Genomic DNA, 19,994 nt, shown 5'->3' with positions numbered 1-19,994 from the left:
TGTGGACTGTAACTATTCACTAAATTCTCAGAAATAAGTGGCAAAGCCCAGAGTTGGATCTTAGTTATAGTTATGTAAATACAAAAAATAATAATATGAAAACACAATGCTTGCATTGAAATAAATTGAAGCTTAATCTGTCTTATAATTCTTTGGAAAAAAAAACCCATTCACTAATGTCTTTTGGTGAATATTATCAATGGAGATGGTATTCAATCAGTTCTAAATCATTTTTTAAGTTGGACTATTTCTGAGAACTGTCCATTTTTATCAGAGAGTCTGAAAAGGGAAAATTCCTCTTTCCATTCAGTTATGTTCTCACACAGCAGTTATGAAATTCAATACTGCTCCATAGATTTCGTAAAACCTCAAGATTCAACCACCTGTAAACCTCATTTCTCTGTAATGAATTTTGGAATAATAAAGAAGAGGAAATATGTCTGAGCTTGATTTCACAAGTCCAAATTAAAGCTCATGTGGTTCTTTATTTGGGTGAATCAACAAGGTTTTTCTCCAGTTCTGTTACTTTTACTTTGCATATAATCCTAACAGATTTGATTACCTGTTTCAAGGCCATGACAGATTCAAAACAACAGATTAGAGGGGAAGCAATGAGGTGCTTCAGATACACAGATTAACTGAGACAAAACTGACAATTGAGGGGAATATGTTGAAAGAATTACACATGTCATCAGATGAATGAACTGAAATTCTGCATTAGTCTTGAATTATATAAGGAAAACAATTCTACAATCTATTGTATTATAGAAGCGATAGAAAACTACACCCATCATAATGTAATGTTAAATTATTCTCAATAAATTCTTAAGCAAGGATCTGTGGAATGAAAGGTAGAGATCTGGATAGTAAAAAATTTTAGGCAGATTTTATTCTACAAAAACAAAGCAGGCTATTTAGAATGGACATGTCCAGTGGACTTCATTTCATGTTCCGTAACCGTGCAGTGCCCTTTTCAACAGAGTTTGGTTGTTTACCAATACATCAAGATTTAGATTAAACTTTTGACTGTATATACACTAGTGAAGATGCTGTAACTAGTCAATTAATCAAAAGACTTAACGGAACTTTTGGAATATCATTACAATCAATCAGTCATTGATTATTTTTTAATACTCTTAAAATGATTCCAACCATTATACCCAGCCTCTATGAAAAGCTATAATTTCATGCACAGCTTTTCTGATTAGCAAATGTCAATACATAAAGAGTGATACTCCACTAAGTTATTGCAAGTGAGGAGAAAACAATATATTATTATCTCTCTCACAAAAGATTAAAATGAAAAAGTTAGATTTATTCCCTTTGTCTTAAAAATAAAAGCACTAAAACAGGTGGAAGGATCCAAAGGAGAACAGTACTTTAAATGGAAGATACAATGAAACATCCTGCTAAAAACATGGGGAATAAATCTCTTGATTTTTCAGACCATCCTTTATTTCTTTTTTTAAGGTGTTAAATTTGTGAGTTATCAGTACACATGAAATAGAAATGTCTGTGCTCCACCCCCAATATCACAAAAGTTTAGACCCAGAAAGCGCCATCTAGATATCTAGTCTGGAGATTCTCAAATAGAGGTAGACATCAAAACCACAAGGAATTATAAATTATTCAGGTCTGCCTCGCTCTACTGAATCAGAATTTAAGCATATGTGTTTTCAAAGGCAACTCCCTGGTTAAGAACAATTGAGTTCAACTATTTCATTTCACTGAAGAAACTGATAAGCCAACTAAAAACTCCAATAACAGACACTTGCTTCTGTATATTCTGGAGCTTAAATAGAATGGTAAACTATTTTGTCCTTAAATTAATAAAATAGTGCCATATGTAGTGAATTTGAGTGAATATGCTAACAATTCTTCATTTTATGGTTCCAATAAGTTCAGTGACTTGTAGGAAATTATAGAACCAATCCATGTCAAAGCCAGAAATCTCCAAATGTTCTCTCTGCCCTTTTAAGTTACTTAAAACTTACAAGATGTTTAACCTATCATGTTAAAAAAAATGAATAAGGAAAAATTCATTTTTTGGAGGTTTAATAGTTCAGATAATACTCTATATGACCTATGATTTAAAAGCAATATTAATATTCAACTTAGCCGTGGTAAAGATTATATAGAAGAGCTAAGTCATCTGAAGTGTGACAACCTGTCATATTCCTATGCAACAGAAATCATTGAGAATAAAATTTGTTACCATCTTCTATTGATACAAAAATGGAATTCTCCTTTTCTCCGTTAAGGAATATTTAGGCAGTTGTGTGTCTTTTGAGAATTCTGGGGCTCCCCAGCTCTGATGTTGAGTCAGAGTCTCTGTGTTAATCTCCATCAAATGAGATTAAGCAAATCTTCCTGGAGAGGGAGGGCATGAGAGAAATGAAGGCTTTTGTATTTGGACCGAGAGCGGCTGGACTGATTCCACACTGATGGAGGGTTTGTAATCCTAGCGAGAAAGCAGAACCTGAGGTTTTAGCCGTTCCAATTGAACACAGTGAAAGGACAACTGGGACCTGACCACTAATTAACTAAGCCCCATGCACTCGAGGGCTGCAGAGAAGGTGCTGGGAGCCAAACTTGATATGAAAGGGTTGGAATCATATGGCAGATTAATCTATCTTTGAAAGGAGCATGGGAATGACCCAACAGGCGTTTCGGTAGCAGCCAAGTGACCTCCAGAGCGGGGGTTAATCCCTCACAATCCAGGCTGAAGCCACCCAGCACTTACTCTACAATCCCAAAGGGCAGAAACGGGCGACTTTCAAATGACTGACGTGGAGTTTTCAACCATATGGTGGTGAAGGTAAAGGTAGTTTTATTTTTCACTGGAAAACACATAAATTCAGTTTGGTTTTTGCACCTGAGTGCTTGGGAGAAAACGGATATCTGTAGTATACCAGTATATATAATATGTATAAATTTTTATATAGTTGTATGTGAATAAAAACTTTGTTTTTTCCACATGTTAGTTCAATTGCACTATTTCTGTTTCTCCTGCTGTTATCAAAAGTAAGCATTCATTATTCATGTAAGATACAGAAGCAAATGAAGGCAAAATGACAGGGAAACAGTAGAATAGTTTGATCACACATATTTAAATAACCATAAGAAACAGCTATTTTCAAATATACCTAAAAAAGTTACATGAGAGAATAAATCTTACACTACTCATTCCTAACATATGTATCTTATGTGCCAAGGATTTCAAATTTTCTTTTCTCCTCACATTGTTTTATTAGGTTTACTGAACAATAAAGAAAGGAAAATAAGAAAACTGGCTCATTATTACAAAAGTCTTCTCATCCTGGTTTCAAAGTCTTCTAATTTTCTGCTTTTTATCTAAACTCACATTGACGATGCTACATCTAATCAGAAGGAAATGATGCAAGAGTGAAAAAGTTAAGTTAAAGCTACACCCATTCCAAGTTTGAAGAAGCAGCACGCCTCCTGTCAACGGCCCCGCCTGGACTGGTCTGGAGAGTCCCACCACACACAAAGCAGGCTGCCGCCTCACAGGCAGACGCGAGTGCTTCATCGACGGAATAAAGCCCCCTCCTGTTCATCACAATTATTAAATATTTTGCAGAAACACCGCATTCGATGCCTTTCTTTTTCTCTTCTACTTCAAAGCCTTCAGCATTTCACCGTTTGTCTTTTACCAATGTTGGTGAAAACAAGCATATATGAAACTCAAATTGGACCCTGTTTTATTTCAGTTGTTTATGTTGTCTATTTTAGCCAGGCTTTATTTCAAAATTATGAGTTTTTAGCTCATTCTGTCTGACTTAGTGTCTTTGTAATGATTTTTGTTGCAACTTATTACTATAGAATGTATTATTTGTCCAGTTATGTACTATTTATTCCTGCATAAAAATGCAATATTTGGTAGAATATTGGTGCAATATTTAACTTAGCAGGCTTGGGCACTCAAACTCTACATGTTCCAAAGGAAGTTATGGCCCCTTACTGCCTCCCGGAAGATAACCTCTCATTGGTGGAATATCCTGCCCGATTACACTGTGCTTGATACCTGACACCTTGGGCTATGCCAAATAGTTTATGCTAATGATATGATTCATGATCAAAGCCTATTTTTAAACCTGGGGCTTTGGACCACGCTGTATGAGTTGAACACTGAAAGAGCTGAAGACTGATTATCTAAGGTGTATGCATTGTGATTGACCCGAATAAAAACCCTGGGCACCAAGGCTCAACTGAGCTTCCCTGATAGGCCACACTTCAGACATGTTGACACACATCATTTCTGAGAGCATTAAGTGCCATCCACGCAACTCCACAAGGCGAAGACACCTGAAAGCTTGTGCCTGGTTTCTCCTCAACTTTGCCATCTCTTTTGCTATTTTTAATCTATAACTTTTCACTGTAATAAATCCTAACCATGAGCAAAATAGCTTTTCTGAGTCTTTTTCATCAATCATCAAATCTGGGTGTAACCCTGGGGACCCAGACTCCATTTCTAAAAGCTATCAAATGTTTAGAACATTTTTTAATTTTTTTCAACAATCTTTTGTCTCCATAACGTCTTCTCATGGAAGGACATCATCAATTCAATGGTATTTCTGTTCTTCTTATAATTGATACACGAACTATGATTAGGAGTCAGGTAATTTCAATGATTTCCTTGTACATCATAAAGTATTTAAATCAATTAATATAATATAATCTAGTTGGTGAACTTTATTTAGTTTGAGAATTTTATTTCCTTTGCAACTCTGCTGCTTTCTGCTACAATAAACTCCTGTTGTTGCTGAAGTTATGGCTGAAATCATGGACTAAAATAAAGTTAATCACATTATGGAAATTAGATGATTTACCTGAAAGTAAAAAGGAACTCTGACGCAAGACACATTTGAAAATAGGCCATAAGTGATCTCACGTAATTAGACCCAGAGGCTGGATAGGCCCCTGAGGGCTTCAGGTAGGAGTTCAACAATCGAGCAAGGGCCAGCTTGCTTCTGTCTCAGGTCTGCTGCCTTCAGGGTTCCTACCATTAGGCAGCACCCCATTCCCCTCCTTGAGGTCTGAAAATGGCAACAGCAAGTACATGTATAAAATCCAGATGCTAGAAGGTCTAGAAGAGGTCGCTACCTTTACTTACATCCTACATGTAGGTGAGGAAACCTTTCCCCAGAAAGAACTTCACTCCTATCTCAGAGACCATCATAGGGTCGCATATTCATGCCTAAAGGAACCCCAAAGTGGGATGAGATTAGCTTGATTGATTTAGGGAAAGCATTTTGGATGAACAAAGATAAAACAACAGGGCCACTACGCATCCCTAACTGGTGGCTAGAACATTGATGGCCCACGTCTGTTTCTGGTCATGGCTATCCAGACATTAATTGTAATTCTGTATTTAGGTGTCTGCCTTCCTGGGGGAAAAGAAGGAATTTGTCACAAATTACCCTTTCCTTGTAAAAAAAACACTGTCAGTACAAGATAGTCACAATATGTCAGTGAAAACAGGTCCGTCTTTCAAAGCATTTTTTTCTAATTTCAACTAGCGTGGTCCTTTAGTGAAAATCAGGTCTGTTGCTAAAGAATACACAAGAAGACAGGACTAGTATTGCAGCATTAACCTGTGTTGTACATCACTTATTTTCTGAAGCCAGTCAGTGAATCCACCTTGAGCAGATATTTTTTATGTCAGGTTTTCTGAAAAATGAGGAGCCTAAGGGGATCCCATTGATTTGCCAACTGTGTCACAGTCCGTTTAAGGCAGAATGGCACGTGCTTGTGATACAGCCAATGACAAATGGATATGTACTGAGGGGACAGCAGCAACACAGATGAATGAAGGAAACGATGAAAGTGTACAACAGGAGGTAGAAATCAAATCAAAATTTAAGATTATAAATGACAATGAAATATATTACGTATGTGTATACAATACGTTGAATTAGATAAAAGTAGATGCCTATGAGACTAACAGCACTTTTTAGAATAATTTCTCAAATTATTGCCAAGAGTTGTAAATCCAAAGAGTTAACCATTTGCTTTATAATATTTACATCAAACTATATATAGCAGTGAATAGAATATTTTTTTACTACTATAAAGTGAAAATACGTCGCTTGTTTCTGTTTTCTAACGTTAATAAGTATGTACACAAATGTACATCTATCAACATGTCACATAGGCAAAAGTTAGCTATATGTGCAGCAGTTAATTTATGCCAGCCCTCATTAAGTTATATTAATAATATTCACGGATACTAACGAGATGCAGATCTTTGCAGGCAGAACTGTGCTCACAGGCATTCAGGATGCAGTCATCGATGTCCTGTGCACATCTCAGGCCAACACAGGCCGCACTGCACAAGCAGGAGAAGCCATCAGCCACTGAAAACAACAAAACAGAGAAAACTCTTAACATTCCTTTAATGATGGCATAGGTCATGCTAATGACTTTAAAGATATTGTATTCATCTAAATGCAACTCACTTTTAACTGAGGAAAGTATAAATTTTTATATTTAATACTCTACTGCACAGTTCTCTACAAAATTCTTTAAATAACTCTCTTGCTCAGTGCTATTTAACTTAAAAACTTCAACTATTTGCAAAGAACAATTACAATGGACATTTGGTCAGTTTGCAAAACAATGATGAAAATATCCAATTTTCTTTCCTCTCTGTCTCTTTTTCTGTCAGTAAATAATACCTATGATAAATAGGTTACTTTTATATCAATTGACTTTTCCCAGATTGCTTTAGGTTTAATAAACATGAAGTTAACTGGTTGTTCCAGTTTGTTGTGTCACAAGGCACATTAAAGTGCAGAGTGATCCGAAAGTCAATACTGAACCGCTTCGGCCTTAGTTAAAAAGGGCTTTCACTTTTCGTCATAATCCTTTTAAAAATCATGATCAGAGTCTGTCCTCCATTTTATCATTAGTGATGGAAAAAGACCCATCTTTGAAGCGTCTCAGGGACATAGTGACGGCATGAATTGTGGCTGGAGCAGGCACAGATCCCCAACTGCTTCTAGTGGGTGTCTGGCTTCTTTATTCCTGAGCCTCACCGTGTAAGCTACGCTGCCGCGCTGCCTCGTGCATGTAACTGCCATCACACTCATGAAACATGCAGGCCCTGGGTGGCAACAGCGTTTACAGTGCTCTGTGAAGTATTTAGCCGGCTCCTAGATTTCTGCAGCCACGTTTCTGTACAGCATGTCTAACTGGGGAGACCAAGGCAGCCCACAGGCGTCCAAAGAGACAACGGAGACAAGAGACTTGGAACCCCCTTAGAAAGTTTACTTCTGTTTTAATTTACTTTTGTCATCTAGCTTCCTAATTTTTAACATCTTATGGAATATAAATGATTAATTATTGTACAGGTATAGTCGTAAATAAATTAAAGAGATAAAATGATATCAGTTGGTGCATCTTTATATGTTATATATGGCATTATGTTATGTTAACAAGTTAAAACCAAATGTTATTCAATATGTAATTAAGACAATGTGGAGTACCATCCATCATCATAATATTTTCAAAAGTTTATGATTATAAGTCAAGTTGGGAAACTGATGCAAATTGATAAACAACTAGAGTCAAGTGAACTTTCAGAGTAGACCTAGACATCTTCTGTGTAGATAAATGATAAATTATTTTAAAAGAAAAATGAAAACAAAAGATAACTTTGAATTTGCAAAGGGTCTGAAAGACAGAGATTGGTGTTAGAAAGCAAAGCTTTCTTTTGTAATCAAGAAATATGCTTTCTTGCTTTCTAAATGCTGAATATTTGGGCTAAGAAGGTAAGAAATGAACGATGTGCCAGATGAGAACCTGGGAACTAAATTGGATACCATAGGGAAAATAAATAAACAAACAAACAAAAAAATAAGTTGTTTAAAATTTAAAACAAAGAAAGAAAAAGTGTTTTTTTTCCCATAACTAATTTGTTAACTATGAGGTATGTGATCACCCATCACCATTTTATCAGGAAATACTTTTTTCTGATAAAAAAGTATTTTTTAATATTATTGCCTTGTTTTGTTGTTATTTTCACCAAAAAATATAGTCATTGTATTTGTATTAATCTTTGTTTATAAATATTCCATACTACCGTTTTTAACTGAAATTTTCATCGTCTAAGACTTCTATGAACTGGATGTATTACTTATTTTATACTTAAACATACACCAAGTATCATACATTACTTGTACTGATTCAAATTTTCTGATATGATTACACTTTGTGGTGAAAATATAGAGGTGAGTATTTTGACAATGTATTGTCAATGTGGCGAATAACCATATAATGTTTGAGATTTACAAATTCACATATATATATTTATAATTATTTCTTATATATAGCCATGTAATACATACTATTAACTGGAATTCAGGAAGTTTGGCTTCTCTATTTTATTTTTGAGAAATTATTATGAATACAGTGTCTTAGATTTATGCTATCAGTTACATGTATGATCTAATTTTTCATAATTGTTTTGTTCTCTGGTAGTTAAATCTCCTCAGATGGACCCAAAATATGTTATCAATAATTCTGATATGAAATACATCAATATATCAGGTACCCAAAATTTACAGTTTCCATAATACATTGTGTATGACCTCCAAAAATTTAATAGGTAGCATTGCATCATAAGTAGTATATTTGGAAATTGTATTTTCTTCTTATATAAGAAATTATGAATTAAAATATTTATGGAGACCTTATAAAAATCATATATATATGTATATATCACTCAAAATATATCAGAAGTGCTCACAGATCAGCCCATATTACCATTATAGTAGGGCTACCAGATCTAAAAAGTTGCTAACCTTTCGCTCAGGCACACCACTCTCCCTTCTTTAAGGTACAGTGAGCACCAGAAATTTGAGAGCCATTCCCAGCATCCCTAAACACCCGTGGGTTTGTGCTCAGAGGTAAGATAACAGTGACTTATTTCAAGGCAATTTGAGAATTTCACAAATTTAAATACACAATCTTTAGGATTTATTTATTTTTTAATTTATTTTAATTAATTAATTAATTTATTTATTTATATTCTTCTCCCGAAATCCCCCCAGTATACAGTTGTATGTTCTAGTCGCAGGTCCTTCTAGTTGTTCTATGTGGGACACCACCTCAGCATGGCCTGATGAGCGGTTCCATGTCGGTGCCCAAGATCCAAACCAGTGAAACCCCGGGCCCTCCGAAATGGAGTGTGTGAACCTAACCACGTGGCCATGGGGCCGGCCCTAACTGTACAATCTTTAAAGTGCCAAAATCTGAAAAAAAATGATGGTAATGTTGGTTTAAATCAGGAGTAACACACAGGTGGCCCATAGCCCAAAACATGTTTTATTTAGCTGGCATAGCATTAGAAAAATTAAATATATATTAATATCTGTGTAGATATTCCAGTTTGCTAATTAAATATACATTAATATCCATGCAGATCTTCTTGTTTGCTAAGGCCTCACCACGACCTGTTGTTTCACACCTTGGCTGCTTCACCCAATGTAAAACAATCCATTATGTTCCTTAAGGACATACATTTGCAGAGCATTGTTTAAAGAAAAGAATTCATAATTTCAGTCAAATGCTACTCTTTCAAAATAAAATGACTTTCTATAGAAATGTGCTTTTCAAACGTTGTATTACTTTAACCACTCATCCATTTACTAACGGATGCTGTAGAAATGTATTCTAAAGGAGGGAAAGTAAGGCAAAATAAGATGGACAGTTTTTTTCAATATCCTTCTAGCTCCTTCTCTTTTTTTTCCCTCTTCATGCCTCTTGGCCATATCCAGTTCACAGGACTATTGCATGCCCTGCTTTTCCTGTGTTTCGACAAAAGTACCCATTTTAGGCATGTTCTTCCACAGAAAAATCTATGTTCTAGTATTTGATTTTCTTCTTTTTCCTCTTTCTCCCTTTCCTTCCTTCTATTTTCTCTTCTTTCTGCCTTCTTCCTTTTCCTCTATAAATTCACATTGCTTCAGGAATATATATTTCAGTAGGAAGAAATGTATATTGTGTAATAGACCAGCTAAAATAATGAGTGGTTTTAAAAAATCATTTTAAACAGTGCTTTCCTACGCCTACAAATAAATAGTTTTAAAGAATCTACCATTGAAAAAGAAAGAAAGAAATGGTTAATTCTGACACCAGAACATAGAAGCCACGTCTCATTACATTTTCTCACTTGCTACCATTATAATCACAAAAATATAAATGAATTTTTCAGAAGTAGGAGGTGTTTTGTGAAAATAGTTGGCATTGGCTTGATATTCAAGGCAGGATGAAGTCAGTAAATAATCATGGTTGCATTGTGAGCTATTCCGTTACTGTGTCGGAATCGAACTGGACCGCTCTTTGAGAATTGCTGTGGCTGAGTGTCTCACTCGCACAGCAGCATCCATGCAGACAAGGGCTGGAGCTGCCTTCGTGGACCCTGATCCCACAGCCTGGGCCTGCAGAGCCTTCCCCACACCGGCTCTGGTGCCCAAGGAGAAACGTTTCCAGGTCCATTTTCTCTCCACACACAGCTCCATTCTCACAAGGACGACCAGCCTCCTGAGGTCCAAATTCACAGTGAGAGCCCGAAAGGAAAGACCAGCACGTCAGGGCCTCTCTAAGGGACAAACGCCTCCACGGCTGCCATTTACCTGGCACATTTCTGCGTAAACGCATTCAATTTAGTCCCTAGGCATCATTCTCTTCGAGATTATCATTGTGATTCTCCCTCTCTCTCCATTACAGTTTAAGAAAGGAATGTTATTTATGATTCCTACGCTTCATCTAACAAAATACCAGCAGGCAGCAATGTTAAGTGACAGCATTTTTGAAAGGACCATTTTGTTTTTTCATACTTTTCACCTCTTGTTCAACAATGTTCTCTGAAGACACTGAAATTAAGTAAGTAGATCACTAATGCTTTGAAACTTCCTGTGTTTTCTTTCTGGTACTGGAGGCTGCTATCCCTACAAGCTTTGCTTGATGGATTTGTTGCTATTCTCAAAACAAGTAAACAATGAGAAAAGAATAATTTAATCAGCCTGTAATCTTAAGAGTAACACCTCAGTCCTGAAACTAACTTTTAACTTTTACTCAGAAAACGTATCTAGATGAAGTGATTGTCACTGGGTGAAACGTATGCAAGTATTTGGAGATAAGCAATAAGATGGATTGATGCAAGAGGATCCATATCAAACAAAAAGTGAAGCATAAACAGCATCAAGTTGTTCACCAAAGCAAAATCATTATTCAGGTGTTAGTTTTCCGGGCATGGTAAAAATATTTGGAATATAGCTGTTGGAAAGTATTTAAATAGTAGCATTCATTCACCAAAATGTGTAGCATATATGTACAAACATAGGCTCTAGGCTCTAAAAGTGCCTGCCTAAATATCGCAGAGAAGAAACTGCCCAGTAATCACTGAGTCCTTTAACTGCTCAGGTTTTCTCAGTAATTTCACAGCTGTTGGGACGAGGGGATAATACAAAGAATTCAGAGAAGGGATAAAGTTTTCGATATTTAGAAGGACAGGGTCAGTTGGAGAAATTCTAAAACCTCAGGATCCCTATGGTTCTCTGATCACAAGAAAAAAAGGTAAGAGGGCCCTAGAAACTGCTGAAGATGTCAGCAACGTATACAGAGAGGGGCTCAAAATGATATAGTTAGTGTCCACAAAATAAGAGCAATACAAGGGTACCGAACTGGATAGACACCCAGGACTTTGAGTTTCCAAGTCCAGCAAAAAGAATAAAAATACAAAACTACCTCCAAACAGCATAGGAATAAAGATTTCCCTCAATAAAAAAAAAAATCTATTAAGGGGCTATTTTTTGTAAGAGCTGTGGCAAGTAGTGTGGAGAATTAAAATTGGAACAAGGTCTTCTCCTTGTCCTTAAACCACTACAAGATTGAGTGTATTGCAAATGACACATCTTTTGATACTATTTTATCATAATGAAAGTATTTTTCTCTGTAAAATAAGAGAAATTGCATTGAACAAACATCTGCCAGAAACACATAAAATGAATTGTCCCTAACAAAAATTTCTCATGCATATCTTTTTTCGCTAACTACCTACTTCTAAATATTTAATTGTGAGAATAGGTGTTTTGCTTTGCTAGTGGGAATTTAATTTAGCTTGTCTCTTTCACAGATAATTTCATGCGTATAACCCATTAAGTTGCTAAACAATAACTCATACTCGTTTTTGAGAAAACACTCACGATAATTCTCTTTTACAGAATATACAAGTTCACTGGACCCTCAATACCATGCTGATTTGTATATTAATTCATTATACAAATATTTAATAAGTCACTACTATGTGGCAAGCAACGTGGTAGATGCTGGGTTTATAAACAATGAGGGGCTCAAATAATCAAGTAAATCAATATTCTGCAATTAGAGGTAAATGGGGTCAATTTCCGGTGTTGAGGAGTCACTGTGGGGGCAGAATTCTAATACGGCTTCCAAGATCTCCACCCCCAGCCCACATGGGCTGTGGAGTCCTCTCCCTTTGAGTGTGGGTGAGATTCATGAACATGATGGAATATAATTCCTGTGATTACGTTACATTAAATTGCAGAAGAGATTTGTGGATATAATTAACGTCACCAGGTCAGATGACTCTGAGTCAGTCAAAGGAGAGATTATCTTGGGTGGGTTTGATCAAATCAGGTGAGACCTTAAAAGAAGTCAAAGGCAATCTCCTCCTTGCCTGGAAGGTGCAAAATGAAAGCTGTGTGGTGGAGTGACACATGGCAGGGAATGGCAGGTACCCTTGCGGGCTGAAAACACTCCAAGTAGACAGCTAGTAAGGAAGCAAGAACAGAGTGTTAAAACTGCAAGGAAGTAATTTCTTAATTTCTTCCAACAACCTGTGAGCTTAGAAGAGGAACCCAGGCCTCAGATTAGCTCATAGCCCTGGCGGGCAGCTTGAATTCAGCCTTGTGGGACTATGCACAGAGAACTCAGCTAACCCACGCCCACACTTCTGACCTGCAGAAATTGCAAGGTAATAAATGTGAGTTGTTTTAAGCTGTTAAATTTGTGATAACTTGTTACATAGCATGAAACTATTACAATCAAATATAGGGGTAACTAAGGCATCTTAGGTAGTATTGGAAAGCTTCCCGAAGGAGGTAATAATTAAAATAAATCCTAAAGAACTGCCATACATTATCAAGGCTAGCCATGTAGGGCATAGAAGGGATGGGCGGACATTGTAGACAGAGATGAAGGCCAGAAGGTAAGAAAGTCCTGGGAATTGAAAACAAAGTAGTATGAATGGAACACAATGCAGGAAGAAAGCAGATGCATTACCATATTTCATTGATTAAACCATGCCACTGATTATAAGAGACTTTTATGTACCATTAAGGGTAGTGTGGTAGCTTAATAATGCCTCGCCCCAGGTATTCAGGCCCTAATTCCTGAAACCTGTGAATGTCACCTTATATGGCAAACAGGAATTTGCAGAGGTGGTCATGTTAAGGATCTTGATACTGTGCGATTATCCCGGTTTGTCAGGTGGGCCCTAAATGCAATCACAAGGGTCCTCCAAGGGTCCTCATAACCAGCAGGCAAGAAGTTAAAGGGAGAAGGAGACATGACAATGAAAGCGACAGGTTGGGCTGACACAGGAAGGGGTGCTGAACCAGGGAATACGGGCAGCCTCTAGAAGCTGAGAAAGGCAAGGAAACAGAACTCTTCAGAAGGAATGCAGCTCTGCCAACACCCCATTGTACACTTCTGGCTCCAGGACCATAAATTTATAAATTTGTATTGTTTTGAGTTTGTGACAATTAGTTACAGCAGTCATAGGAAACTAATACAAAGGGCAAAAGCTGCCAGTTAAATTCTGACAAAAGGATTAACATATCATTATTGTAAAAATGCATCCCAATGTCAAAGATGCTAAGATGTGATAATGTCAGTTATTATGTTAATATGTGATAAAAATAAGGAGGTGTTAAATGAAATTCACTAATTTGAAATAATATTTGTAGGTTGGGACAAGATCATAAAATGCTTTGTGATCCACAGGACTTGGACCTGTGCACATTGTGAAGCTGTTACAACCTTCCTTCAAAAAAAGTGGTCATGAAGTATACTTGACCTTCTCCCACCAAGAGTCACATTGCATTTCCAACTGTATTTTTAAAATATATAACGTTTATTTTTTCCCTGAGGTTTTATTTTGCTGAAAACTATATCCTATTGACGTACTTTAAAATTGAGAAACCAAGGCCGTATGCATTTTATTTGCATACATAGTTGCTAGGTAAAATTAAAAATTTATTTTCATTAATTTCCTTTTACAACTATGTCATCAATTTGCAAAATCACAAATGCTGAGGTTCCCAATGAAATTGTATTGGTAGTAAAAATCTGCATTTAACAGAACTATTTTCCTTGAGTTGAAATTTGCATCAGTCAAATCAGTATGTTACTTTTGAGTGTATGAATCACTTTTAGTATCAAGTTCTTTATGATGATCTTAAACTTTTTAAAGAAAAATACTGTTTTTAAAAACTCTGAGTGGTATAGATGTTTGTAAAAATGCTAAATGTGAGGCTATATTAGTCTAGTAGTTTGAATTTTTCTTTGTGATGATTTAGATGAACAAAGAAAAAAATGCTGTTTAAAAATTTTTAAGTGATAGAACTCAGATATTTATAAAAACACAGCAATGTTGTAAGTTAAAAGATAATAGATTAGGGGCTACATTTCTGTCAGGAGATGTCATATAGGAGGTGACAGTAATGAAGGGCCAGTGACATTCACTTAAAGATAAGTGAAATGCAAATCAAGTCATCCCCCTTGTACAACCTGCAACAACAATTGAAAGGCCGGCACTGGACAGTATACAATGTCTCTACAGTGAGCGAGATTAAGGGGTAGATATTGAGTGAGAGCAGAGTAGTTCTTCATGAAGCCTACCTCAGAATCTTACAGATGTTTTCATTTCATCCTGCAAAATCCAGTATAAATGTATTATCCAAATTCCAAAAAAAAATCCCAATGCCTTTCACTCAACAGAAGAGCCAGATGACACTATATGTCCTTAATGGGTATTAGATGGTGATATTGGTAATATATATTTTTGTGCACTGTAAATCACCAGAGAAGGCTCATATTATCAATTATCCAGAAATTGCACGTAGACCAAAGAAATGGAAGCAATGAATTGTGGGGGAAGATACTATTTCTCTCTCTGTCTCTCTTTTTTTCTTTCTCTCCTCTATCGTCTCTACCTCTCTCTCCAAAATGCCCAAATGTCCCAATCCATGGCTCCCGATTATATTATGAAGATTTGATTTCTTCTGAAAGCTAGTGATCAGTGAGACAGAGCAATGGAAACAACCACTTTTTTTTCCCCATAATCCTTAGAAATTTCCTCCCTTATTTTCCCCAAATCCTCACTTACTAGTGGTACATGATATAGATGTATTTTACAAATATTGGTCTTATATTAAATCTATAATTTTTTAAAATTTTTGAATAAAAATTGTATGCATTTCAGGCGTAGAACATTGTCACTGGGTGGAATGTATACAGGTACTCAGCAGCAATAGGACTTTCAGTGGTAAGTTGAGATCAAATATAAAAGGAATTTGCTCGTTTGCAAATTTACATGTTTGGTGCTATACATTTTGATCCCAGTCCACAACCTTCAAGATGCTGACTTTCAGTTTAATGGGGAGCAAGAAAGCCTGGGGCACAACAGCCCCCTACTTCCCACTGTTTGTGATGCGCTGCACAGCATTGTGTGAGGAGTCACTGAAAAGCAATATTTAACCTTTTGCTTTACAAGTGGAACAGTAAGCATTTATCAGGAACACATTCTAAGAGTTCAGCCTAGATTCTTGCTTAGTCATTTTCCCAAGCCCCCATTCTTGATACCACCGACAAGAAGAAAGTTTTCAGGAATTTTTCTCCTGTGACAAGACATTTAAATTCAGATTCAAGATTAAAATATGGTACATAGTGGTCTAATAAATTAAACGGTCTCAAGTGAAAAATGATTGGTGAGGTTAAAAGTTTGAAAAAGTAGAACAATTCTAGTCAAGACTGAACGAGGCTCCTGCTTTCACATCACCACAGCCCTCCTCTTTAACACAAACTTTAGTCTCCCAAGTGCTCTTCTCATCATATTTGACAAAAATAACTTTAACTTTGGAAAATAGTCATAAACATAAATCAGTACCTTCTATAAACTTCTACTCAAGAGTAAATAAATAAAGAATAAAGACAAATGTAATAAAAATATTTCTGGTGTTTGTATGTTTAGGTAGTTTTGATTCACCATTCATAATAATAACAATCACTTAGCACTTAAAACGTACGAGGTACTTTTTAAGCGTTTTGCATATGCCGACTCATTTTATCCTCGCACAGAGTCTATGGGTAGGTGCTGTTATTATCCCTTGTTCTAGGTGAGGAAACCGAGGCGCAGGTTGATTACGTCAGCAGGGCAGCCATGCTTCCACCCGGCCGTCTGGCCCAGATTCTGTAAATTCATAGTGTGGTGCTGCTTCTCTTGCTCCTCGGTTTCTCAAAACCGTTTTTTTTTTAATCTAAGAAATTTCATGCATTTTCATGTAAATAAATTGAAATTTGTTTTTGCTTTATATTTAGTCTCTGAGTTGCCTACTAGTTGAAAATAATAGGTTTTAATGAAGATTATTACTTTTTTGCATTCTTGTGATTCTATGCAAGCAGCATAAAGTGCAAGGCTTTTAAAAAATGTCCCAAATATTAAGTTCTAGGCACTAACATTCACTCTTGTTTGAAAGTGCTCCCAAGTGACTTTTTAAATAACCTTGAAAAAGGTTAGCTATACCTCTAAGCATTCTTTGAGTATTATCAGCCAAATGACTGAGTTCAGCAATTTCACAGCATAAATCCTCAACTAGGGTGATTAAAGGTAATGAATTTAGGTTAAAGCCTAAAATTGAATCGAATAGAAGCAGATGAATTCCTATATCTTATTCCTATATATAAAACTCTTCTTGTATGTAAAAAACATTACTAAATTTTGAGAAATAATGTTATATTTATATTTCCAAGAAAAAACGCTCTTCTGAATATCTTAGAGATTAAATTATTCAATAGACTTTACAGAGTATATTTGTGTCCATTATAATATTGAAAATCAATATGCATTACCCACAGAATGTACACTTGATAAAACATATTTAGTCATAGCAAATTTTAAGAGATCTGAGTCCCCTTGAATCCATATTAAACATATACACCATCGAATGTCAGAGATGAAGCAACTGCATATCCCTGACTTAAAACAACATTGGGGAAAAGCACATATTATAGCTACTAAAATCTCTGCAACAACGAAAATGAATTGATTTTAAACAAAGGGTGTAAGGAATGTATAAATCCAAGTGATTTCTCTGTTGAAATATGCATAATATTTGACTCTGGTCTTCTTATCTGTTTAACCATTATAAATTTAGTGAATATAAGCTATCGAAAAAAGAAAAACTAAGAATTCTTTCATTCAGCAAATATGCAGTGAGTGCCCTTGGTGTAAGATGGTAGCTCTAGTAGAGCTAAGCAGTAAAGGCATAAAAAGAAGAACAAAATAATTCCAGGTTCATGGATCTCAAATTTTAGATAACAGAGCAGATATATGTCCATGAACTCAATGCCTGTTTTAATGAAACTCTATAGGAGGTACACTCGGCACAAAGGAAGAGTCATTATAAAAGATGATCTGGGGCAGTGACCCTCAATACAAGTGTCTCAAGATATGTACAAGTCACTCACATACAGGATATATTTTGAAAATTGGCCCATAAATACAACATTCTTGATAGTTAACTTATCCCGAGTACTCTAAATTCTCATATGCATTTTTATTATGCAATCCTGTGTCATTGTCTCTAATTCTTCATCAGTCATTATCTTCCTATGACCATCTAGCAATCCTTCAAGCCTTTTCTTGCAGAGATTGAAAAAGACTTCTTCAGTCACTTATTTCATTCAGGAAGTCTTAACATACATTTTCAAATACGACTTGATTAATATGAGCTCATTCTAGCCACTGTTGGTTTAATACATGGGACAAAGGCATTATTAGGCAAATATAATTAATTCAGGTAAGTTAAACACTGTAGGTTAGAACTCTGCTGTAGGTATTCTCCAGAAAAAAAAAGAGAGAAAGAGGGTTTAGAGTTTCCAGGCTGATGGCTCATGAGCAAGGTACAGGACATGACATAAGGTAAACACACAGCAAGGCATTTGTGCACTGAAGGATGGGCTACAAATAAGACAGAAGTCGTTATATGGGGCTGGCTTGCCTCCCTGTATCTGACGTTCATTTAGGAGAGCACAGTGCAAAAGCCTACCTAGCATTTTGGAAAATACGGTCAGGAAATAAGTGCTCATTCAGAAATCTGGGACTAATCCATCACCACATGGATTCTAGCCTTTAGCGTTTGTTTACTTATAATGTTTTTCTCTGACAGTGAGCAGCTTGGTTCCCATTATCTACAATTTATTTACTTACTGGTTCAGCCCTAGTATACAAGTAAAGTAGTTTCAGAATTGCTAACCTTTTTCTCTGTGAGACACAAATTTACCCACAAGAGTATGGTGTTTAGGTACAGATTTTTTGGCATTTATCTTACTGTAACCAGTCAAAACACTGTTTTCCAGTTATTTAGGTCAGCTCCATTTGTCCGTACTTCATTTAGTAAGGTCCTGTCATCCATTTGTAATGAACTTGAATTTATTTGTGACAGTCTGCATTCTGTGATTGGGCCCTTCGATATTTTGATTTTGCTTCTAATTCACTTCTAGTAAAGTTCACTCTGTAGTGTATAGTTCTATGAATTTTGACAAACGTAGAGAATCATATATCCACCGTCAGAGTCCCATATAGAACAATTGCCTCACCCTAATGATTCTCTTGACTGCTCCATTGAAAACGACCCGCCCTTCAACTTCCCGGCACACAATGATCTGCTTTCTGTCCCTATGGTTCTGCCTTTTCCTGAATGTCATATAAATGGAATCATGCAATGCACATCTTTTGTGTCTGGTTTCTTTCCCAAAAGTAGCAAAAAATATTTATGTTTTATCAATATTGTCTTAATAATTTATTTCTTTTCATTGCTGAGCAGTATACCACTGTACAGATGTAGCAGAATTTGTTTCTCCAGTCCCCTGTTGAAAGGCATGTTGACCGTTTCCAGTTTTTTGGTGAATATGGATAAAGGCATAAATGTGCACTACAAACATTTGCATATAGACTTTGGTGTGAACATAAGTCTTCAATTCACTTGAGTAAAGACTTGAGTGCTGGTTCACATGGCAAGTGTATGTTTAGTTTATAATAAACTGTCAAATTATTTTCCCGAGTGGCTTTACCATTTTGCATTCCCATCATTCCCAATGAAGAGAGTTTTTGTTGCTCTGCCTCCTCACAACCATTCAGTATTGTCATTTATCTGTTCTTTGTTTATTTAATTTTAGCCATACTAATAGGTGTGGGCATCACTGTTGAGTATTAAGATCAATTTTTGTTAACTTTCTATTTTAATATGGCTTAAACTGACAAAAAAAATAAAAATAATTCAAGAAACTCCAGTACTTAATTCAGTCACAAATTGTTTGTATCTTCCTATATTTGCATTAATATTTCCTATTTACACGTACGTATACGACATGCATTTCTAGTATATGTTATATTACATCTGTCAGATGCATTTCATTTTGAAGAAAGTGAACAATTTGTGAGAAAGTACTGCAGTGTGCATTTTCTAAAGACAATATTATTCCTTACACTGCCACAGTACAATTATCAAAATCACATCTATTATCTAACCCACAGTCTGTATGCAAATTTTATCACCAACCCCAATAAAATCTTTCACACAGTGTTTTTTCCTGGTCAGAATCAAATCCAAGATTGCATCCCGAATTTAGTGTGGTTATCTTTTGCTGGAACAGTTATTTATCCT

At 35.9% G+C, this 19,994-nt stretch overlaps 1 protein-coding gene across 1 annotated transcript in view; it reads right to left on the bottom strand.

The window, feature by feature from the left end:
• The window catches only part of LOC106842352 (protein eyes shut homolog), a 1,064,587-nt gene that overhangs the window by 1,011,928 nt on the left and 32,665 nt on the right, over nucleotides 1-19,994 (bottom strand). The window contains exon 5 of the mRNA XM_070516721.1: nucleotides 6,256-6,377. Coding sequence (XP_070372822.1) covers nucleotides 6,256-6,377 — 122 coding nt within the window. The remainder of the gene's footprint in view (nucleotides 1-6,255; nucleotides 6,378-19,994) is intronic.

Source organism: Equus asinus, chromosome 8 (assembly GCF_041296235.1).
Source record: "Equus asinus isolate D_3611 breed Donkey chromosome 8, EquAss-T2T_v2, whole genome shotgun sequence".
In the NCBI taxonomy this organism is placed as follows: domain Eukaryota; kingdom Metazoa; phylum Chordata; class Mammalia; order Perissodactyla; family Equidae; genus Equus; species Equus asinus.
The sequence above is the reverse complement of the archived record's forward strand: the minus strand, read 5'-3'. Positions and strand labels throughout refer to the sequence as shown.